This window comes from Astatotilapia calliptera, chromosome 2, assembly GCF_900246225.1.
Source record: "Astatotilapia calliptera chromosome 2, fAstCal1.2, whole genome shotgun sequence".
In the NCBI taxonomy this organism is placed as follows: Eukaryota; Metazoa; Chordata; class Actinopteri; order Cichliformes; family Cichlidae; genus Astatotilapia; species Astatotilapia calliptera.
This window is the reverse complement of record NC_039303.1, coordinates 19,110,404-19,133,783: the sequence shown is the minus strand read 5'-3', so window position 1 is coordinate 19,133,783 and position 23,380 is coordinate 19,110,404. Positions and strand designations below refer to the sequence as shown.

The window sequence follows — 23,380 nt, the reverse complement described above, 5'->3', positions numbered from 1 at the left end:
GCCACATTACAGCTCCCTGTGATAGTGCTGTGGAAGATCGCAGCCAAATTCAGTGCTCCCCCCTCTGTGGTTGGTACTGGCCAAAATGGCTGCTACAGTGAAGGAGCAGGTCATGGGCCTCGGTGGGGGATAAATATGTACTGCATACAAGCACATTAGTGCTCAGCAACTCAGATAATACTGTGCAGTTTCCATGACGATTTGTTGTATTAGCCCAGCTGTTAACAAAACTATAAATATTTGTTAACTATTAGCTTAGTTTAGCATGAAGCTACAAAAAGAAAGCTAAGCCACATTAATCTGAATGCGCCCAGACTATGGCGTTATTATTTTAGTGCCTCTATTCTGAGCGCACGTAAAAATATTTGCAAGTGCAAATGTTGTATTTTGAGAAGAAAATTATTTTGAGCTAAGAAAAGTTTAATTTGAGCAAACAAAATTCATTGCTGCGTGCAAGAAGTCTGTTTCAGTGTTTGCTAATATCCATATACATATGCAATAACAGCCCCTCGCGCTCAGATCTCTGCTCTGTGTGCTCACAGACATCTGCACACCTGCTCTCAGTGTGTCGCTCGCGCTCTCAGCAGCTTTCCTCCGTGCACGCTCAACTCTTTCTGTACGCCGTTATAAGTGTGCCACAAAACCAACCAACCACAGACTTGTGATTGGTTGGTTTTGTGGCACATATATATTACATATATATATTATCCATATACACACACATTATTGTGTGTGTATATGGATAATAGCAAACACTCAAATACATTTGCACATAGAAATGAATTTTTTTTGCTAAATTAAACTTTTCTTTATGCAAAATAATTTTCTTCTCAAAATGCAAAATTTGCACTTGCAAATATTTTTACGTGCGCTCAGAATAGAGGCAGAAAATAACGCCAAAGCAGACAGGAACTGATTTGTTTATTGCGCCATTCTTTCAAGCTGATGCTTGGCAGACTCCGGTTGCCTAGGTAACCTTCTACTATATTTTCTAACCTGTCATGTGTGATTATCCTGCGCTCACATTGGTAGTCACCATGTATATTGGGAGTAAATGTCAATGGTCTCTGGTCAACACATCTGTCTGAAATTGCTTCTTACGTGGACAAAGCTTTAAGGAGCCTCCACCATAAGAAGTGATTTGCAGCACAAAGTCAGTGACCTCCAGAAATGACGAGCGAATAAACAGCTGGCGAGTCCCGAGATACACTTTCCTCACTTTGGAGGCGATAAGTTGAAGCGGCTACAAACGCGTGTGCCGGATTTTGGTGATTTAGATATAACAGGATAGTAAAATTGTCAGAGTGACAAATATACCAAGGCAGCTGGTGCTTGAATGTCTGCCGGCGAGCAACAATAAGTGACAGTGACGTGCAAAGAGCAAATGACTTCCTGTGTACAATGCCAGTTTGAATGAAGGAGACGTGTGTTTCCTTCCTGCCAGGTCATCAGGAGGTCGCAGGGCCTGGATGAGATTTTAGCACGTTTAGACCCTCAAAGTGCCACTAAGCACTTTGCTGCCATCCAGCGCTGGAAAGCAAAGAGAGAGTTAGCATGTCCACGGAGTGGTATGTAAAAATGTTTGTCTTTGCAGGGAAATTATTTCCCACATATTTGCCCGAATGATATTTTCGAGATGCACTGAGTGTAAAATCTTGGACCAGTGCTGATGGTTGACATGTCTGCCCAACTCTTTCCAATCACACAGTTTGATTGTAAAACTTTTCTTTTTGTATGAAAAAGTAAAAAATTGTCTAAATTACCACTTTGAACTGTTGTAGGTCGTAGCAGCAACTTCATCAGGAGAGTCCAGTGAATCATTGCATGCATATTTGTGCATTGCCTCTGTAACTAATGTTTGTGTTTCCATGTTTTCATCTCTGCCAGGAGCGTTTTTGCTTTTTTCCCAGAAGAAGCTGGGAAAATTAAAACAGACTGATGAAGTAGAGGCCGACTGTGGCAGAAATCCTGCTGTGCTGCAGGTACGTTTGCTCTTCCTCAGCACATATTGTATAACGTGAACTCCCGACCTCCAATGTAGTCGAAATAAACAGCGTACTGAATTCTGTTCACTTCACAGCTTGTACAACAGTGGCACACTCTGGATGAAGCTAGCAGATCCAAATACTGCAGGAAGTCCTCCCGCTGCCCGGAGCCGTCGCTGGGCCTGTTTAGGCCTGATGTCTGCTTTGGATCAATCTCTGAAAACTTTCATGGCATCACAGAGAAATACCTGCAGAGCAGAGACACTGCGAACCAAGACAGACTGGACACAAACAGGTATTCAGTGTCTGAATATTCAAATGGGGACAAATACCTATTACAGTTTTAGAGAATGCCTGTGCTTTGCTGATCAAAAGCACTTCATTTAATGATCATGAACTAGTGTGAGCACATCTAAAAGCAGAGAAACATCATAGCAAAGGAATGCAATGTTCATAGAAACCGCAAAAAACCCCAAGAGCGACATCGTAGACTCTACAGTCTTCAGTTACCATGTTAAAGTTCATGAGAGTTCAGATAGAAACATACTAAAAGGCTTGTTTGGCTCTTCTCTCTACAAAAGAACCACATCATTGGTTAGCAAAGCTGCATCTGCACAAATGCCACACATCATATCAGGACAAGCATCAGACAAAGTGTTGGAGCGGTGATCATTTCCAGTTGCAGCCACAGGACCTGGACACCTTGCAGTGATCGAGCTGACCACAAACTGTGTATACAAAGTGCTCTTAGAGGGTTAGGCTGACAGTTTGGCCAAAATAGGGTTATGCAACAGAGCAGCATTCAGAGCACAGCAGCAAATCTAAACGAGAGCAGCTGAAAAAAGATAAAGTGCTGGTAAGCGCTCAAAGTCCACATGTGAGTCTGCCTGAAATTTACAAGAGCTGTGTGTAAACAAATGCCAAATACCAGGAAAGTAAGGTTGCCAAGAGGAGTGGTCCAAATATTTCTACACAGTAATGTGAAAGCCTGATAAAACTGTTCCTGTTAAAGAGGGATGCACAGAGTCCTGGGAAAACCTGATCGAAAAGAAAGATCCCAGAAGTGCATTTCTAATTAAACGAAGGACGAGAACCACCAAATAAAGTGATGACAGCACGTGTGAATGAAAACTGAGAGCTTTCTTTGTGTAATTCGAGGCTAAATATAGACAAAGGGGTTTTTACGCTCATGTACCTAGAACAGCTGGAAACAGCTGGGACAGATGATACTTGTGCAGGCTATAACTTTCTGTTTTTGTCCTCAGCCTTCGCCAGCTGCTGCATTATAAGTGGCAGCGTTCGCTGTGTGACCCAGGTGAAGCTGTGGGTCTGCTGGCAGCTCAGTCCATAGGTGAGCCCTCCACCCAGATGACTCTCAACACCTTCCACTTTGCTGGCAGAGGAGAGATGAACGTCACTTTGGGAATACCTCGGTAATGACTCGTCCTCATCGCAAATGTGGGGGCACAACAGTGTCATAGTGCCGTTAAAAGAGTCTTTGCACACTTTAATAAGCTTTTGCACTTGGTTGATTCAAAAGAAGTGTGGGCCGAAGGAAGCATGAGGTGCTGGTTGAACCAGTCGAACAACAATACGGCGGCTTGAAAAAATAGAATTACGGACAAAATTGCACACTCATTAATGAAATTGAGGAGTGGGCCAACACGTTACAGTTGTTTCCAGTTAGCTGTGTCTGTAAAGCGTTTTGTTAGGGGTGAACAGTTATCAAACACTCAGGTGAAGAAATGACACTCAGACAGTTCAACAGTTAACGTGCACGGGTGAGAGCCCAACAAGACTCACACACCTCACACTTGTCTTGCATCTTTATTTATACACTCAGTATAGTGATGTCACATGGCAAAGCGAAGATAAAACAGGAACTTAGCTGCATGCTCTTCACTCGTGGGGAGAGAACATGCAGTTTCTGGAACTTAATCTAACAATAACAGCTTGTTTTCACAACTCATTGTGGTGTTGTGATGTGACTGTTCAGAGAGTTCATGATAGAAAGACCTTTGCATAAGCAGAAATATTAAACACTTATCAGTATATCACTCAGTTGCATTTCATGACAATAAAACTTAAAAATCCTCTAACAGGCAAACTGTATTTTTAGTTCATACTCACATTAAGGTTGGGTGGCACTACGTGTGCAGCGGGTTGCTGGCAGCATCCCTGTGTCAGAGGCTTTTGTTTTGTCTGTAAAGCCTTCCACTATACCTTCCCTCAGTTTCTCATTTTGTGTGTGTCCTCCTCAAAGTCTGAGAGAGATCCTGATGGTGGCCAGCGCCAACATTAAAACCCCCATGATGAGCGTTCCAGTGCTCAACAACAAGAGAGCTTTGAAGAGGGTGAAAGTGCTTCGTAAGAAGTTGGCCCGGGTGTGCCTAGCTGAGGTAGGAATCACTTCTCTTGCGCGTCTGATTTGCTTACTTATTCACCTTCCCAATTTTCACTCCCTCTAATCTTTATTGCCTGGCACATGTTCCCTGATCCTGCCTGTCATTAACTGTGGCTGCATGTGAGGAATGAGCGGGAGGAACTCACTGCAGGTGTGTGTGTGTGTGTGTGTGTGTGTGTGTGTGTGTGTGTGTGTGTGTGTGTGTGTGTGAGAACAGGTGCTGCAGAAGGTGGGTGTGGTTGAGACGCTGCGAATTGAAAATCACCACAAGCTGCGGGTGTTCAAAATCACCTTCCATTTCCTGCCTCCAGAGCGCTACTCTGATGATAGGCTGTTGTCACCGCAGCAGATCCTCCACTACATGGAAACCAGGTGTGTGTCTGTTTCACTGTGCCATAAAGGAAGCACTGTCATTGTTCCTCACCTTCCTCACGCTTTGTTTCGTCCTTCCAGGTTTTTCCGTCTCCTCCTCGACGCCATAAAGAAGCGCTCTGCCAAGCTGGCCTCCATCGCTGTGGAGACCAGGAGGGCCACCGCCAGAGACAGGGATGATGACGGCAATGGAGCAGCTGCCTCAGGAGGGGTCTGTTTTTTAATTCAGTGTTCTTTTGAAGCATTTACAGCACATGTGGTGTTCAAACATTTTCTTTCCCACTACAAAAACAAACCTTTGTCACGTTGTCATTCAGCAGTTAGATGATGGAGAGGAAGAGCAGGAGCGAGAGATCGTTGACGACCAGGAGAATGAAGGAGATACTGACGCTTCGGATGCGAAGAGGAAAGGCAAACAGGAAGAGGAGGTATGAAGATAAGAAATGTGGTGTGTGCTTGAAGCCCACTCTCTTTCCTGCCTGTCGCAACTGCCAGTGGGTGATCGTGGGGAGGCTGACAGATACAAAACAGGAAACCAGACACAGTGCATGAGATGTTTAAATATGAGGTGTGGGAGTCCTCCGCTGGGATGAAGTTGGAGTCGTTTTTGAACAGCTTGGTACTGATCCACTCCACGTACTCATTACTTATTATACTTATTGATCATTTTTCCCTGCGCACCAGGTATGGTGAAATTGGCTCGGTTTGTCTCCAGTACACCACAACTCATGCTAGGCCCTTCACCTGGGTCTGCGTTTTCTCCAGGATTCGGGTCAGACTGACTGCTTTTTCTTTTCAAATATTTATCGATCACTATGCTGCGTGGTCTCACAGCATGGCTATTATGTAATTATATTATGTCTTCTTCATCTTCTTCTGTTTTACTGGCAGTTGGCAGCTCTTTTAATTAGAGCAGGCAGTTGTACTGCCCTCTATTGGAAGAGAATATAATTCACGGCGATCGCTTAGAGCAGTGGTTCCCAAACTTTTTTGCTAGGCCCCCCTTTCTTTTACAAGAAAATCTTCGCGAAAATCCAGAATGTGGGATACTGTTTGTCAGGATTTGGAGAGCCCAGCGCGTGCTCCCAACGCAGGGGAAACTAATTCTGCAGATGAGACCTACCTTGTGCAAGTGAAGCCAAAGGAAAGATATGCTTCATCATATTTTCTAGTATTTGGCTTGGAAGGAAGTTGGTTTGACGATGCTTCATCTTCTGCTTTGAGTTTTTGTGGGAGCCCCGTCAAAAACCTGTCCATTATGCTAGCAGTGTCCAAGCATTTTTCTTGTTTGTTTTTTAATTCATACAGGGCCTCCCCTGCAATGGCTCTGCGCCTCCCCTAGGGGGCGCGCCCCACACTTTGGGAACTTCTGGCTTAGAGTACTAATCAGGTGGAAGTAGATCATCTTCCACGGCACACCTACGTGTCACGGCACAGTGGTTGGGAAACACTGCTTTAAAGACACAACACATTTTGGGGTCAGCTTGGAAGAAAGAAAGATAATTGCACTGTCACACCCAGGCCAATAGTACAAGGAAATTGGAAACTGTCCCAGATCAAAAACAACACACAACAGATGTGAAACTTAGACATGAGGTCAGAAGTCACATGGGAATCTTCATATATCAGTATCATTTCCTAAGTAATTTTCATTTATTTGACCTTGAAGAAAAAGTCAGACGTCCAAAGTAATGTGCTCTTTTGAACATGTGCTTCCCCGTGTGTATGTTGTCAGTACAAACAATAGCAGCAAGAAATATAGTTTTACGGCTGTATAACATTATTGTCACTCTAGCCTTCAGATCTGAAGGCGGGGTCAGAGGTGAAATGTCACATCAATCAATCAATCAATCTTTATTTATAAAGCACTTTTCATACAAAAAAAAAAGTAGCACAAAGTGCTTTACATAGTTAAAAGCAGCCCACCCCACCCTCCAACTCACTCCCCACACTCTCATTAACATAAATGATGTGAATACACACATATCTCTCCCCCCCCCCCCCACACACACACACACACACACGCGCACACTTAAAGAGTAAAAATTGGGCTGGGCTCGCATGAGCCAAGTGAGGAAACACTATAACAGGGAGCCGTCTGCACCGGGAGGCGGTCACAGACCGCAGCCTCCAGGCTGGGCACACAGCAGGAGGGAGGCCAAGGAGCCCCCCAACCAGGCTGAGAGGACCCCCAGAGACCCCGCAGCCACAGTCGATCACAGCCCCGGTGCAGAGAGCGCCCTCTGAGGAAACACTGGAGATATGACACAATAGGATATATACAGGGTAAAATGATAAAATAAATAAGAAACAGGATACAATATAAATATAAATAGAGTAAGAAGATTAAAAAATGAATAAGAATAAAATCAATAAATATTAGGTAAAGCCTAAATTAATAATAGAATAACAGGATAGAATAAATAAGCATAAAATAAATAAACGCTAAGTAAAAGCTAAATTAAAAAGGTGGGTCTTGAGCCTGTTCTTAAAAACATGTACGTTCTCTGCGGCCCTGAGCTCCTCCGGCAGGCTGTTCCACAGATGAGGACCATACCACTGAAAAGCTGCCTCTCCGTGAGTATGTGTCCTGACTTTAGGGACAATTAAAAGGCCAGTACCAGAGGACCTCAGGGTCCGCGAGGGTTCGTATGGTAAAAGCAGATCTGAGAGATAAGAAGGCCCAAGACCATTAAGACATTTAAAAACCAATAAAAGAACTTTAAAATCGATCCTGAAACACACGGGGAGCCAATGCAGCGATTCTAAAACCGGTGTAATGTGGGCCCGCCCTCTGGTCTTCGTCAGCACACGAGCTGCCGAGTTTTGCAAAAGTTGTAAAGTTGAAATATTCTTCTTAGGAAGACCAGAGAGCAGGGCATTACAGTAATCAATGCGACTGGTAATAAAAGCATGCATCAGCATCTCTGTGTTGGCCCGAGAGAGAATAGGGCGGACTCTGGCTATATTTTTTAGATGATAAAATCCAATTTTGGTTACATGTTTATAGGGCTGCTCAATTAATCGAATTTTAATCACGATTACGATCTGGGCTTTCAACGATCATTAAAAATGACTGAGCCGATTATTAGCCCCTCCCTCATTTATCCGCGACACCTTAAAGGCCGTCTGTGAAAATATTGTCGGGCATAAACCGGTCCGTGGCGCAAAAAAGGGTGGAGACCGCTGATTAAGAGGACCCGAGGGAATCTCGGAAAGCTAAGCAGAAGTTATTTGGAGAGTGACTGCCGTTGGTTGAAAAGAGAGTTTAAAAAAAAAAAAAAACTTCAGTGGTGTTGCACACTATTTTATATTATTTTTTTAAAGTCATTGTTAACCCTTTAAAGCCGGTCAGGGCAGCACGCTCCGTTTTGCGTAACTATTTTTAAATCCCTGTAGAACCTGAACCGTGTAAGCTTGCGCAATAATTTGTTTTGCATATGAAACCAGAGGAGTTGTACTTACATCTGATGCCATCAGCTTGTCCTAGGTCACGGTTTCGTTCCACATATAGCTTTGCAAAAATTGCATAAAAAGCGCTTGCAGGAACAAAAACATAATATTCCAGAAACACGCTTTGCCGTTCCAATCAGCTGTTCGTAACACTTCCCACAGTAAAATGATGCACCTGCTGTTTTCTTTGCAAATTTGCATCATAGGATTGTTTTTTTGTTTTTCCTGCAGTATATAAAAATTGCTGTATCTCCAAAATAAAACTATGAAGACACTCAAAATAAATTTCCTGTTGTTGTAAACTATTTTTTTGCAACTTTATTGTATTTAAAGTTTTGAGGGATAAACCTCTTAAATTTCTCCAAGTAGAAATATATGTAAACAAAACAAAAACGATTTTCAATTTTTTTTGTAGTTTATTGCACTTTTTTGCAATTTATGTAATTACTATGGACTTAATGCATACATATTATTAAAATATGGGCTATAACAGTTGTATTGATGTATAGCAACTTGAAATGCTCCCACAAATGGCACTACAACATGTAAAAAAAAAAAAAATATAAGCTCTGGTGGACTTGGTTCTATGGTAGGTCTTAAAGGGTTAAATAAATATCGTCAAATAATCGTGATCTCAATTTCAGTGAAAATAATCGTGATTATCATTTTTGCCATAATCGAGCAGCCCTACATGTTTAACATGTGGGATAAAACCAAGCTCAGAGTCAAAAATAACACCCAGGTTTTTCACTTGTAGCGAAGGACATAGTGAAAATGCCTGTAATTTAGACAAGAGTTTCTCTCTCTGAGCCTCAGGACCGACAATTAAAACTTCAGTTTTGTCCTGGTTAAGCTGTAAAAAGTTTTCTGCCATCCAAGATCGTATATCTAAGATACAGTTAAAAAGGGCATCCATTGGTCTGGTGTCATCAGGAGACACGGAGATGTACAGCTGCGTGTCATCAGCGTAACTGTGAAAGTTCACTCCATGCCTCCTGATGACACTGCCGAGAGGGAGCATATACAAATTAAAAAGTACAGGGCCTAGAACCGACCCTTGAGGCACACCACATGTCATTCTATGGATCTTAGAGGAGCATGTATCCATACTCACCATAAAAGTTCTGTCAGAGAGATAGGAAGTGAACCAGTTATGTACAGCACCAGAGAGGCCCACCATGTGTTTCAGTCTGTTTAAAAGAATAGCGTGGTCTACTGTATCAAAGGCTGCGCTTAGATCCAGTAGCACCAGGACTGAGAGCTTTTGGGCATCCCAGTTACATCTAAGATCATTTAAAACCTTTAGGAGAGCAGTCTCTGTGCTGTGGTTCACCCTAAATCCAGACTGGAATATCTCCAGGATCTGTCTATCATTGAGAAAATCAGTAATCTGAGTAAAAACAAGTTTTTCTAAGATTTTACTTAAAAATGGTAAGTTGGATACAGGTCTGTAGTTATTAAAATCATTACAATCCAAATTGCTCTTCTTCAGAAGGGGCCTCACCACCGCCGTTTTAAAGGCAGCAGGGAAGACACCCAACTGAAGAGAGCAATTCATCATGTATAAAAGCTCAGCCTCAAAAAATCCATAAAGTGTTTTAAAGAGTGAAGAAGGGATTGGATCTAAAAGACATGTGGTGGGTCTCACTGTGGAGAAAACCTTCTGAAGGTTCTCAGCATTAACCAGGACAAAGCTGTCCAGTGTCTCCTCAGGTACAATCGAGCCCTCAGATGTGTTTACAATCATATCGCGATTAGATAAAATATCAGATCTGATGGCGCTGACCTTTCCCCTGAAGTGGTCTGCAAACTGCTCACAGAGTGAGTCTGTGGGGGTTCTTTGGGAGCTGTTAAAATCAGGGTTAAATAAATGATCTATGGTGGAAAAGAGGACCTTGGGATTATTTTTGTTATTACTGATTATTTTGGCGAAGTATGAATTTCTTGAATTCCTTAATGTATTATTGTACATTTTAAGTTGCTCGCAAAATATTTGATGGTTGATAGTATTTTTATTTTTCCTCCATCTCCTTTCTGCTGCCCTGCAATTTCTTTTGAGTTTTTTGACTTCTTCGTTTCTCCAGGGTGATACGTGTTTTACGTTAATCTTTTTGGTGGTGAGTGGAGCAACAGAGTCAAGGCTTTTCTTCAGTTTGCTGTTGAAATGATTAAAAATCAGATCGCAGGGTGCAGGTAAAATCACAGGGGGGCATTCGTCTAAAACCCTGGTAAAATTTGCAGCCACTTCAGAGGTTAGATAGCGCCTCCTCACAGTTCGCACCGAGGTCTCCCGCTGAATAAAACCGGTGATGTTAAAAAACACACAGTAGTGGTCAGAGACAGCCAAGTCAACAACAGAGGACACGCTGGTGGACAGCCCATGGGTGATGACCAGGTCCAGAGTGTGTCCTCTGTTGTGAGTCGGCTGCGTGACGTGCTGGGTAAAATCCAAACAGTGAAGAATGTTTAAGAATTCTTTTGCTGCAGGGTCAGAAGGATTATCTATGTGCAGGTTAAAATCACCGGTTAAAATTATCATATTATAGTTTGAATGTATGTTTTTTAAAAATTCTGAGAATTCCTTGATAAAAGCAGCGCTGTCTGTCACATGCCATTTTTAATCTTCACTCAGTACTTTTTATGTTTTATATGTTTATAATATGCGCCACACTTGTAAGACTCATACACTCTTACAAAGGATGTGTTTAAAGAATGACACACAAAATGTGTTGGACACATTGAACGTGAATTTGGACACAGCGTGGGTTTTGTTTTAAAACAGCGTGTCAAAATTCACACAATGTGTTGTATCTGAGCCAATGCAGCACATGTGTTAAACACATTTTTAACATATGTGCTTTAACACAACGAACCCTCAGTGTCAGGTTCCTCTGGTTTGTCAGATGATCAACATCATATGCAAAGGCAAAGGAGTGCAGACAGTGAAGTACGGTGGAAAGTTTCTGTCTGTGAGGGCGTGCACCTTGAGGTTTCTGTGGTCCGTGATTAACTTTCATTCTCAGATATGTTCAGTTTGATTTAAGGTTTGCCTCTTTTAAAAATTAAAATGGGCGCTCCTTTGTTTGATGTTTGATATCAGTTTATTTCACAAAGAAACGTGCTTCCTGTTCAATATGTTACCAAAAGGCCAGAAAGATTAGCAGGCTCATTTTTTTGCAGGTGGACTATGAAAGCGAGGAGGAAGACAATGGCGATGACCCAGAGGATAAAGAGGACCAGGGCGTGGAAGAGGCGGAGGAGGAGACAAACGCTGTGGAGGAGCCTCAGGCTAACGGGAGGAGAACAGAGAAGAGGAAGAAGGGAGAAAAACGAGTGGAAGGAGCAGAGTCGCAGAGTGAGATGAGAGTGAACTCTGTGCTGGAGTCAAACGCAGCCATAGAGAGATACAGCTATGACCACAAGCATGAACTCTGGTGTGAGGTGAGTGTGTGCATGTCAGAGTAGTAGATTCTGAAAAATGAACACTGACTTTCTCTTAGAGATGGCTCTCACTTTGTTGCTTCCACACCCACACACACGCACACACACACACACACACACACACACACACACACACACACACACACACACACACACACACACACACAGGCAAAGATGTTTGGCCCTCAGGAGCAACTGTTTCCTCTACTTCTGGTCATGCTAGTTTCACTCAGTTTGCGTAGAAGAGCAGGAAGGAAATCATAAATTGTACAATTAAGCACATTTCTCACCAAGTTTCCTTCCTAAGTGTAATTACTGTAAGATAACACGTCATTAGCATTCATTATCAGGTGCCATCTTTGAAAAGAGGAAGGCTACAAAGGCTCTTACTGTGGCTGCTGTGAATGCATGAACTGGTAGATTTGTGGGTTGCAGCGTTCATGTCTAAACTGCAGGAGTAACTGATGAGTTTTGCCACAATAAAAACTAAAAACATGTGGACATGTGCAGAGGAGGACAGTGAATGTACTGGATAAAGGACGTTGAAGACCACAGTGAAGAGTGGTGGATGGTAGTCCAGAGGGTTGGTGTGAAACAATGTTCCCTCTAATATTGCATGTGTCTGAGCAAACACACAAACTCCCTGAGCGACCCACTGTGGACCACTGTGAGCAACAGCAGACATGAGCACTGTGGTCACGCCAGCATCGAATCCATCCAAGTTACATGTTTATTAAAATAATCAAATTACAGCGTTTACATTTATGTTAGGCTACTTCTAATTAACTGCTTTAGCCCACTTACAATGACAATTTAAAAAATCTTGTTCATGACCTGTGTAGTATGTTAACACTTGGAAGTAAAAATAACTTGAACTCCAATTTTGAAAACTCAACTTTCTTCTTTTTAAAAAAAATAAAGTTCTGACTTGTATTATGAGTCTGTGGTCTGGGAGAGAGTCTGTAACTCTGTCTGCAAAATACAGTAAATAATGACCAATGCTGGGCAATTAATTATATAGTTACTTCTTCAAAAAAGTAACTGAGTTTTGCAAACAAAGTTTTTTGCAGCTGTTTCCCTAAAAATGCAGCGAAGGCGTTTTTTTTAAATAAACATTTCAAACTATTTACAGAACAATCAGCTGTTCTGCATCAAATCTGATGCCACACAAATTATTTGTGCCACTCCAAAAAATAATTTCTGTCCACTATGAGATAAAGGAGAACAACAGCCTGATACCTGATTACAGCAGCAGATGTATCACTGCTGTAACACCTGTAACATTCAGCAGTCGCCTCATTGTTCTGACACACACAACAAAACTGTTTTGAAGGAAGGAAGGTTCAGGGCTGAAGCAATCAGCATCATGGGCTCATCCGGTTAGAATAAGAAAAAGCAGCCATCTAATTCAGAATTATTCTCAGGGTTCTCCTTTTATTCTCAAATAATTAAGGCAAAGAAGGAAGGAAACAAAGACACACATGGACTGCCACAGCTGAAAGAAAACAGGAAAACAGATTTACTCATTCCCTTAAACAATACATAAAAATAAAACCCAAATAGAACCTCACCTCAGCTGCCGCCCCGTGTGGAAGTGAAGAAAGAGTGAGCCAAAAGTGAATGCCTTACTCTGGTTTTACGTGGCCGGTCAACACAATTTAGAAACTGGTATGAAGTCCACACTTTTCCCGTCAATTGTTCTGTCTGTCCTGCTCACATCTCCAACCGTTGTCCACGTTGTCATTAACGTGGCTTCACTCCACATCAGCCACGCCACTTTGCCAGCTAAAACACCGGTGTCGGCACATAAGGACGCTGTCATAGCCTGTCAACGACGTTGATTAGCTGCGTATATACGAATGTGAATCGCATCATTGGCTGGACTATGGGATAAGGTGGCATCGTTCAGTCACTCACTGACTAACACTGCAAAACAGAATTGTTAACGTATTTATTTTAATTTCAATTCAGGTTAGGTTTTTTTTGTGCGCAACACAGATTTTCTGTGCACAGACACCGTGCCAGCAGTGTGCAATTGCGCAATTGGTGTGAAAGACGATCTCCCTCCAGAAGACAACCTGTGCATCGATCCTTGTGGGGTTTTTAGCCTGGGTTTTGTATAATTGAGGACTTTTGGAAATTACGACGTATTGCGATTGCACTGACACGCATGACGCTAAGGTATGCAGCTACAGGAAGTAGATTAACTCTCATCTGTCTCCTTTATAGGTTGACCTGGCATTACCTGTGAGCAAGGTGCACTTTGATCTGACCTCGGTGCTGACATCGCTGGCCCAGAATGCCGTCATCATGGAGACCAAGGGCCTGACGCGCTGCCTGCTCAGCGAAACGACAACAAAGACCGGAGAAAAGGAAACCGTTCTGAACACTGAGGGAATCAACATGCATGAAATCTTCAAGTACAGTGATGTAGGTGGTGAAATTGAAACAATGCCGTGCTTATAAGGGTGGCTTTTTGTTTTTTTGCACATCTGCAAGCCTTTCTAAATTAAGTGAAGGTAAACAGCTGGTCAGAGTTACAAGTTGCTGGGTTACAGATAAGATTCCTCCAGCTACATTTTGATTGGTCCGATCAGAAATACAGAGAGTAACTGTGGCGATATCGCCTCTGTAGTTTGGAAAGGCTTCTGCAGTTTCTTATTGTATTTGTGTTGCTCTGTCTTACCAGACTGCATGTTTTCAGTTGTCCCAACACTGCAGCTCTATTTATTTTCCTCCAGATCTTGGACATCAACAGACTGTACTCCAATGAGGTGCACGCCATGGCGAAGACATATGGAATTGAGGTGGCTCTGAAGGTCATAGAGAAAGAGATCAAAAATGTCTTTGCTGTCTATGGTAAACATGCTCTTATTTAGACTCGTACTCAAAAAACCCCAAACCAGGAAAGCTCTCAGAATCACTCAGATTTCCTCCGTCTCTCTCCAGGTATTGAAGTTGACCCCAGACATCTATCACTGGTAGCAGACTACATGTGCTATGAAGGTGTATATAAGCCACTGAACCGACACGCAATCCGGTCCAACTCCTCTCCTCTGCAGCAGATGACCTTCGAGACCAGCTACAAATTCCTCAAGCAGGCCACCATGCTAGGTAAGGATGACAACATTGATAAAGCATAGAAAGCTGAAGAGAAATCACAGTTTACGAGGGTCGCTACTGGTCTACCAGCGTTAGGCTCTTTGTTTTTTCTATGTACTAAATCGGATTTGATCATTAGTCAGAAGTAAATGTATAGAAATACATTTTCAGCATTGTTGTTAAGTAAAGTATTCTTCTTCTTCCTCTTCCTCCCCCCCCCCCCCCTCCCCCTTCAGGATCACATGATCAGCTAGTGTCACCCTCAGCCTGCCTGGTGGTGGGGAAAGTAGTCAGAGGTGGAACAGGACTCTTTGAACTGAAGCAGCCTCTGCAGTAGAGACAGAGATGCTGACAGTGGTTAGATATGATGTGATAAGATCACAGCTGATCCGGTCTGCAGGCTCCTTACATCCTCTACAGAATGCATCAGTAAATATGTTTATTTCCTTTTAGCAAAAGCCTTCCAGGCTGCAACGTTTCATTAAAAGAACATAAAAACTGATGGAATAAGTCACTTTGTTTTCATTTCTTAATAAAAGGAATATTGAATTTTGTATTTTTGTTATGTATGTATTTTGTGACAGTATTGGGACTGTTTGAATTGTAAACAACATCAATTTATGTTTTTGGGAACACAACAATAGTCATTCAGCATTATAGACAGGCCTTGAGCAGGTCCAGAGTGTCTTTATTAAGTTCGTTTGGTAAAGGAAAAAAAGATGAATCTGATTACTTACTCTAGCTCAAGCTCAAGACTCTGAACAGAGGTCAGTCTTTTCAGTGAATTGAGGTCATGAGGTCTAGATTTACAAACATATGTGTGTCATTCTAAAGCTCTCACTGTGTTCAAGGGCCGTACTCTATCAGGATGCTACTGTCAGTCTGTAAAATATCTGTTACTGCAGAGATAATGATTAAGAAGTGCAACAGGTCATCCAAGATGACTAAAGTTGGCATAATCACCAAGTGCTGAGGCACACAGTGAGCAAAAACCGCCGTCACTGCTGACTCCAAACTTTCTAGAGCGTCATGATATGGGTGTCCATGAGTAAGCAGCTCCTGCATGTGTAATGTGTAAGTGGCTGAGTAATTAGTGTGTACTTTAAAGCATAAGCTCACCCAGAAAAACTATAGTTAGTGTGTTGAAAATATTCCGAGGTCACAGTCCACCAGTCCAGTGTGACTTGGGTGCATTGATCCAGTCCTGCACCCAGACAAAATGTATCTACTGTTTCTCTCCTGATTTATTTACACTTTTACATCTCTGGCTTATTTATCCTAAACCTTATTGTGTAACCTGTAAAGTTGGTTCTGTGTATTTATCTCGATTTATAAATCTGCATTACTACTGTTCTAAGAGTAAATCTAACGGATTTTACTGTGCATTTCAGTTTACAACATGTTTTGTGGACAAATTTTGCAAACAGCTACCGTTGCTTGTAGCGCTAACGGGACACTGAAATGTTGGGAGGCTTTTATTACGAAAGAACGGAAATGATGGGAACTTTTACGCAATTTGATTGGTTGGTTGGTCTCCTGCGGTAGGACCGACCAGTGAAGGTGGTGTGATAAAGCTGCAGAATCTCGAGATGTGATAATGTACCCTCGTGCGAAGGATGCGCCGTGACCGCTCGTGGATATCTATGGAAGGGTGAGTCATAACGAAATGAGGCGAAACAGTAGAAGCTGGTTTGAAAGGCGTCAGCAGTTGGGGGTAAAATACAGTTTGGTTCGATATGGACACAATGGTCAGCCTGTAAGCTGACTTGAGCCTTCGTTGCTGGTCAGTGTTTTGCTACATTTTGAAGCTGCCGATATTAACAGTCGGCCGCTGATGCTGTATCTTTTTTTTTGTCCTATTACAAAAGCTTCGCTGTATTAAAAATATTTGCGTTACTTGTAAATAAGCAGTTGATTATCCATGTGATATTTTCACGCAGTTTAGCGGAATTTAATTATACAGCGTTTGTAAAAACGTTATGGCGCATTTATCCACAATCCTCGGCTCTGCGCAGGATCGTCCCGACAGACCTACGTGCGCGAGACGTTAGCAAAGGAGGAGAAAGCCGAAGCTACGAAAAGCAAAAATGTTTAGCTTTGTTTTATTTTTACTTTTTCAAGGGCTGGTAGGCCGGTTGTTAAGAGACTCGGAGCAATAAAATCATTTACCTTCACAGGCCACATTTACTGTGTCAGACACCCGCCGCCCCGGCCTTTTCTCCGAGCATTTATAAAAGGCTTCTTAATCTGTCCCTAGAGTTCTTACCACTTAACGGCAGCAGGGATGCAGTAAACACTCATACTGATTTAATACGAGGGAGCAATGGGACCGCATTAAGAAAAAAATATTACGAATAATTTTGAGAATAAAGTCGAAATTTCGATGTTAGAGTCTAAATAGTATTTTGAGGGGGGGAAAAGTTAGCTTCTGGCACATAAGCACGAAGTGATAAGTATAAGAGAGCTGCGCCTATCAGAAGACAACCGCAGGTTACACCCTTGTGTAAATGAAGAGGATGTATCTTGTATCACAAGACTTGGTAAGAGAGTTGATCATGTGCCACTCAGTTACACAAAGCGTTTTGTAGATGTTTGGCAGGAAAAGACAACTGTGATCTGCACATTTGTATTTTTGTTTCTCAGCATAGTATTCCGAGTTTGATGTCCACTTTTCTGGACATTTCGTGCAGTCAGAGATAGATGCACAAAAGAAAAAAGTAGGCTGAGGTTTGGGTGGAATACATTTTCATTCAGGAAGTTGTTGAATAATAATTCAGGGACAGCGATGGGTCTGTGTGATGTGTTGTATTAGACTATACAGGGAGTGCAGAATTATTAGGCAAGTTGTATTTTTGAGGAATAATTTTATTATTGAACAACAACCATGTTCTCAATGAACCCAAAAAACTCATTAATATCAAAGCTGAATGTTTTTGGAAGTAGTTTTTAGTTTTAGCTATTTTAAGGGGATATCTGTGTGTGCAGGTGACTATTACTGTGCATAATTATTAGGCAACTTAACAAAAAACAAATATATACCCATTTCAATTATTTATTTTTACCAGTGAAACCAATATAACATCTCCACATTCACAAATATACATTTCTGACATTCAAAAACAAAACAAAAACAAATCTGTGACCAATATAGCCACCTTTCTTTGCAAGGACACTCAAAAGACTGCCATCCATGGATTCTGTCAGTGTTTTGATCTGTTCACCATCAACATTGCGTGCAGCAGCAACCACAGCCTCCCAGACACTGTTCAGAGAGGTGTACTGTTTTCCCTCCTTGTAAATCTCACATTTGATGATGGACCACAGGTTCTCAATGGGGTTCAGATCAGGTGAACAAGGAGGCCATGTCATTAGTTTTTCTTCTTTTATACCCTTTCTTGCCAGCCACGCTGTGGAGTACTTGGACGCGTGTGATGGAGCATTGTCCTGCATGAAAATCATGTTTTTCTTGAAGGATGCAGACTTCTTCCTGTACCACTGCTTGAAGAAGGTGTCTTCCAGAAACTGGCAGTAGGACTGGGAGTTGAGCTTGACTCCATCCTCAACCCGAAAAGGCCCCACAAGCTCATCTTTGATGATACCAGCCCAAACCAGTACTCCACCTCCACCTCGCTGGCGTCTGAGTCGGACTGGAGCTCTCTGCCCTTTACCAATCCAGCCACGGGCCCATCCATCTGGCCCATCAAGACTCACTCTCATTTCATCAGTCCATAAAACCTTAGAAAAATCTGTCTTGAGATATTTCTTGGCCCAGTCTTGACGTTTCAGCTTGTGTGTCTTGTTCAGTGGTGGTCGTCTTTCAGCCTTTCTTACCTTGGCCATGTCTCTGAGTGTTGCACACCTTGTGCTCTTGGGCACTCCAGTGATGTTGCAGCTCTGAAATATGGCCAAACTGGTGGCAAGTGGCATCTTGGCAGCTGCACGCTTGACTTTTCTCAGTTCATGGGCAGTTATTTTGCGCCTTGGTTTTTCCGCACGCTTCTTGCGACCCTGTTGACTATTTTGAATGAAACGCTTGATTGTTCGATGATCACGCTTCAGAAGCTTTGCAATTTTGAGACTGCTGCATCCCTCTGCAAGATATCTCACTATTTTTGACTTTTATGAGCCTGTCAAGTCCTTCTTTTGACCCATTTTGCCAAAGGAAAGGACATTGCCTAATAATTATGCACACCTGATATAGGGTGTTGATGTCATTAGACCACACCCCTTCTCATTACAGAGATGCACATCACCTAATATGCTTAATTGGTAGTAGGCTTTCGAGCCTATACAGCTTGGAGTAAGACAACATGCATGAAGAGGATGATGTGGACAAAATACTCATTTGCCTAATAATTCTGCATTTCCTGTATTTTTATGGAGACTAGCTGACAGTGTAATTACTGTAAGATAATTTGTTCCTTAAAAGCAAGCAAAAACAAAAGCAGTTAAAAACACTATATTAGTGTAACCTGTCACATTGTGCTCTAACTCCAACTCTTTAGTGCACTGTGCTCCACAGAACGTAGGCTTACCACACAGCTGTAACGTATTAACAGTTATTAACTTAAACTGTCACTTAAACTTAAACTGTCCTTTCTGTGCACTTTGTTTTTTAAACATGCATTAAATTAAAGTCGATTAGGTCAATTAAGCATTATAAGGCGGAAGGTGGGGGGTGGTTCCCTTTCTTTTTTGCTGGGAGTTGGCAACCCTATAAGTTAGGTTATTTAATATTTCTGCTAAGTTCTCTTTAAAATACCAGAATAGGAAGGATGGTGCAGCTTTAAGTTTATTAGATTGATCACTTTTGCTGAACTATTAAATATTTTGGGTGCAGTGTATTTTTTGCATACAGGTGTAACAGAGTAGCTTTAGTTTAGTTTTTTTAAACTTGAGTATGAACTTATACAAAATGCAGAAAGATATTTTTAAAAAAAAACGTTTTATTGATTATAAAATATGCTATATCGGATTTATATCGGTATCAGCAGATATTGAAATTTATGATATCGGTATACAGCTTGGAGTAAGACAACATGCATGAAGAGGATGATGTGGACAAAATACTCATTTGCCTAATAATTCTGCACTCCCTGTATTATTGAATCCACACAGCCCCGTGATGCCTACTTGTAGATACCGAGGATGCAGTGAAACCGCTCAAACTGATGACTTTATTTTTATAGTTGCTTCTGAGGTCTTGTCTTAAGGGCTCATAGGTGTTGTTCATAGGAAGTATTCATTTACTAATACGTATCGCTGTTTCTGTGCCTGTGATGAGGTCCACTATGGGCAGCTGTGGTGGAGAAATGGCAAAATTGAGTCCTTTGGTTAGCTTCTTCTTTTCAGTTTCAGGGAGGTTCCTATTTAATAAGTTCTTCACCCACTTTTCCCGGCAGTCTTCGGTTGTGGTGTCTTCTTGTTCTTATGTGTATGGTCTCGGCATTGACTCAGAATTATAAGGTTTTGTTTTACAATGAGTGGAATCTCCAAAGTTGCCTTTCTTTTCATTTAATGTACCACCATACCATACCACCTTTATTTATAAAGCACTTTAACATAAAACCAGAGTTCACAAAGTGCTGTACATGCTAAAAGCATAATGTGTTAGAAACTTCTTCTTAAATAGGGAAGGCTAGGAGTGTTTTGAGTTAATGCAGTCTGGTTGATCTCACTCTATGGTAGAGATGGCACTATACCACTTTTTATGTCTGATACCGATATCATAAATTTCAATATCTGCTGATACCGATATAGCATATTTTATAATCAATAAAACGTTTTTTTTTTATATCTTTCTGCATTTTGTATAAGTTCATACTCAAGTTTAAAAAAACTAAACTAAAGCTACTCTGTTACACCTGCATGCAAAAAATACACTGCACCCAAAATATTTAATAGTTCAGCAAAAGTGATCAGTTTAATAAACTTAAAGCTGCACCATCCTTCCTATTCTGGTATTTTAAAGAGAACTTAGCAGAAATATTAAATAACCTAACTTATAGGGTTGCCAACTCCCAGCAAAAAAGAAAGGGAACCACCCCCCACCTTCCGCCTTATAATGCTTAATTGACCTAATCGACTTTAATTTAATGCATGTTTAAAAAACAAAGTGCACAGAAAGGACAGTTTAAGTTTAAGTGACAGTTTAAGTTAATAACTGTTAATACGTTACAGCTGTGTGGTAAGCCTACGTTCTGTGGAGCACAGTGCACTAAAGAGTTGGAGTTAGAGCACAATGTGACAGGTTACACTAATATAGTGTTTTTAACTGCTTTTGTTTTTGCTTGCTTTTAAGGAACAAATTATCTTACAGTAATTACACTGTCAGCTAGTCTCCATAAAAATGATGTGATCTTTATGAGTCTTTGCTGATAAGATGTTACATAACATTTCATGGTTGAGTGTGTGTGTGTGCGTGTGTTCTTGTAGATTTATTTTTTGGTCCAAATACGTGCTGCTGACACAGAGTGTGACTGTCAGAGGTAGGGCTGCTCGATTATGGCAAAAATGATAATCACGATTATTTTCACTAAAATTGAGATCTCGATTATTTGACGATATTTATTTAACCCTTTAAGACCTACCATAGAACCAAGTCCGCCAGAGCTTATATTATTTTTTTACATGTTGTAGTAGTAGTGCCATTTGTGGGAGCATTTCAAGTTGCTATACAACTGTTATGGCCCATATTTTAATAATATGTATGCATTAAGTCCATAGTAACTACATTAATTGCAAAAAAGTGCAATAAACTACAAAAAAATTGAAAATAGTTTTTGTTTTGTTTTTTTACATATATTTCTACTTGGAGAAATTTAAGAGGTTTATCCCTCAAAACTTTAAATACAAAAAAGTTTCAAAAAATAGTTTACAACAACAGGAAATTTATTTTGAGTGTCTTCATAGTTTTATTTTGGAGATACACCAATTTTTATATACACTGCAGAAAAAACGAAAAAACAATCCTATGATGCAAATTTGCAAAGAAAACAGCATGTGCATCAAAATAAACTATTTCCAGCTGTGCAATTTGAGTTCTAAGCATCACAGAAACTATTCAGAAAAGTCAAACATGACCAGTATAGGTTTTTAAGGCCTACAAGTAAAAAACTACATTTCCGCAAAAATGACGTCACTTCCGGTTTCGGCCAGGAAATGGCGGACATGCGATAGTTCGCGCTGATGTCTGTTTCACTGTGGGAAGTGTTACGAACAGCTGATAGGAACGGCAAAGTGTGTTTCTGGAATATTATGTTTTTGTTCCTGCAAGCACTTTTTATGCAATTTTTGCAAAGCTATATGTGGAAGAAAACCGTGACCGAGGACAAGCTGATGGCATAAGATGTAAGTACAACTCCTCCGGTTTCATATACAGAACAAATTATTGCGCAAGCTTACACGGTTCAGGTTCTACAGGGATTTAAAAATCGTTACACAAAACGGAGCGTGCTGCTCTGACCGGCTTTAAAGGGTTAACAATGACTTTAAAAAATAATATAAAATAGTGTGCAACACCACTGAAGTTTTTTTTAACCTCTCTTTTCAACCAACAGCAGTCACTCTCCAAATAACTTCTGCTTAGCTTTCCGAGCTTCCCTCGGGTCCTCTTAATCAGCGGTCTCCAACCTTTTTTGCGCCACGGACCGGTTTATGCCCGACAATATTTTTACGGACCGGCCTTTAAGGTGTCGCGGATAAATGAGGGAGGGGCTAATAATCGGCTCAGTCATTTTTAATGATCGTTGAAAGCCCAGATCGTAATCGTGATTAAAATTCGATTAATTGAGCAGCCCTAGTCAGAGGGCATTCAGCAACATTAGCACTCATAGTTGAAGGGTGTTTCTCCTCTTTCCTTTCTTAAATTTTAATTATATGACCCCCAATAAATGCAGACACCAAAATATCTGCAAATAGCCAATACTGGGCTCTAGTGACTAAACTTTCAAAATAAAAGCTGTGTTTGTCCACTAATTAATTCATCTCATATGGTGACCTTCATACTGGAATGAGCTGAGGAAGATGCTCAGTAAAGTCTGTGTGCAGGAAACCTGAGTATTTTTAAGTGACCAAAACCTCGAGTCATGCATAGAACATCCACTGTTTTCAATGTTTGGTAATGGCCATGCCTGTGTGTGCAGGTCAGGACTCCTGACAGTCAGAGGGCTTCAGTCTACAGCAGAGACCAGAAGACGTCCCAGAACAGAGAGACCAGCATGAGGCTTCAGATACGCTGGGCAGCACACAGGTGATATTCAGAACACAGAAGACTTGCAATGATTTTGGTGGTTATATATGGAGGACCAGGAAAGTCCTCCATATATAAATACTAGGGGTGCAACGATATTCGTATCGATATTGAACCGTTCAATACAGTGCTTTCGGTTTGGTACGCATATGTATCGAACAATACAACATTTGTAATTTATTTTATCAACTTTCCTTCTGACGATGCTGTCTGTGTTGAGCGCTCAGTGAATCTGCGTTCGACTACTCCGCCTAGGCTGCACTGTCGAGCGCAGATCCACTGAGTACTCAACACAGACAGCATCGTCAGAAGGAAGAGCGCAGGGCAAGCTAGCGAGACAGAAGTTAAGCTCTCCTTACAACAGGCAACCTC

General features: G+C 41.4%; 2 protein-coding genes and 1 non-coding gene across 6 annotated transcripts in view; all 3 read left to right on the top strand.

Moving 5' to 3' along the window:
- The window catches only part of polr1a (RNA polymerase I subunit A), a 29,336-nt gene extending 14,077 nt beyond the window's left edge, over positions 1–15,259 (top strand). The window contains exons 25-37 of one of the 2 annotated variants that reach the window (XM_026186160.1): positions 1,445–1,568; positions 1,888–1,982; positions 2,081–2,280; positions 3,251–3,418; positions 4,249–4,384; positions 4,607–4,761; positions 4,843–4,972; positions 5,082–5,189; positions 11,395–11,655; positions 13,885–14,085; positions 14,397–14,514; positions 14,605–14,769; positions 14,994–15,259. In XM_026186160.1, the coding sequence (XP_026041945.1) occupies positions 1,445–1,568; positions 1,888–1,982; positions 2,081–2,280; positions 3,251–3,418; positions 4,249–4,384; positions 4,607–4,761; positions 4,843–4,972; positions 5,082–5,189; positions 11,395–11,655; positions 13,885–14,085; positions 14,397–14,514; positions 14,605–14,769; positions 14,994–15,094 (1,962 nt within the window). In that variant the 3' untranslated portion in view covers positions 15,095–15,259. Of the gene's footprint in view, positions 1–1,444; positions 1,569–1,887; positions 1,983–2,080; positions 2,281–3,250; positions 3,419–4,248; positions 4,385–4,606; positions 4,762–4,842; positions 4,973–5,078; positions 5,190–11,394; positions 11,656–13,884; positions 14,086–14,396; positions 14,515–14,604; positions 14,770–14,993 lie in introns of both variants that reach the window. The other variant, XM_026186152.1, reaches the window with a different exon arrangement.
- Positions 39–152, top strand: LOC113009639 (small nucleolar RNA SNORA5). Its single transcript, XR_003270221.1, has one exon. It is a non-coding gene; the product is annotated as a small nucleolar RNA SNORA5 (small nucleolar RNA).
- A 958-nt stretch (positions 15,260–16,217) lies between the features above and the next one.
- st3gal5 (ST3 beta-galactoside alpha-2,3-sialyltransferase 5) overlaps positions 16,218–23,380 on the top strand; it is a 29,630-nt gene continuing 22,467 nt past the window's right edge. The window contains exons 1-2 of one of the 3 annotated variants that reach the window (XM_026186198.1): positions 16,218–16,408; positions 22,902–23,008. In XM_026186198.1, coding sequence (XP_026041983.1) covers positions 22,977–23,008 — 32 coding nt within the window. In that variant the 5' untranslated portion in view covers positions 16,218–16,408; positions 22,902–22,976. The remainder of the gene's footprint in view (positions 16,409–22,901; positions 23,009–23,380) is intronic. The other 2 variants (XM_026186180.1, XM_026186189.1) reach the window with 2 other exon arrangements.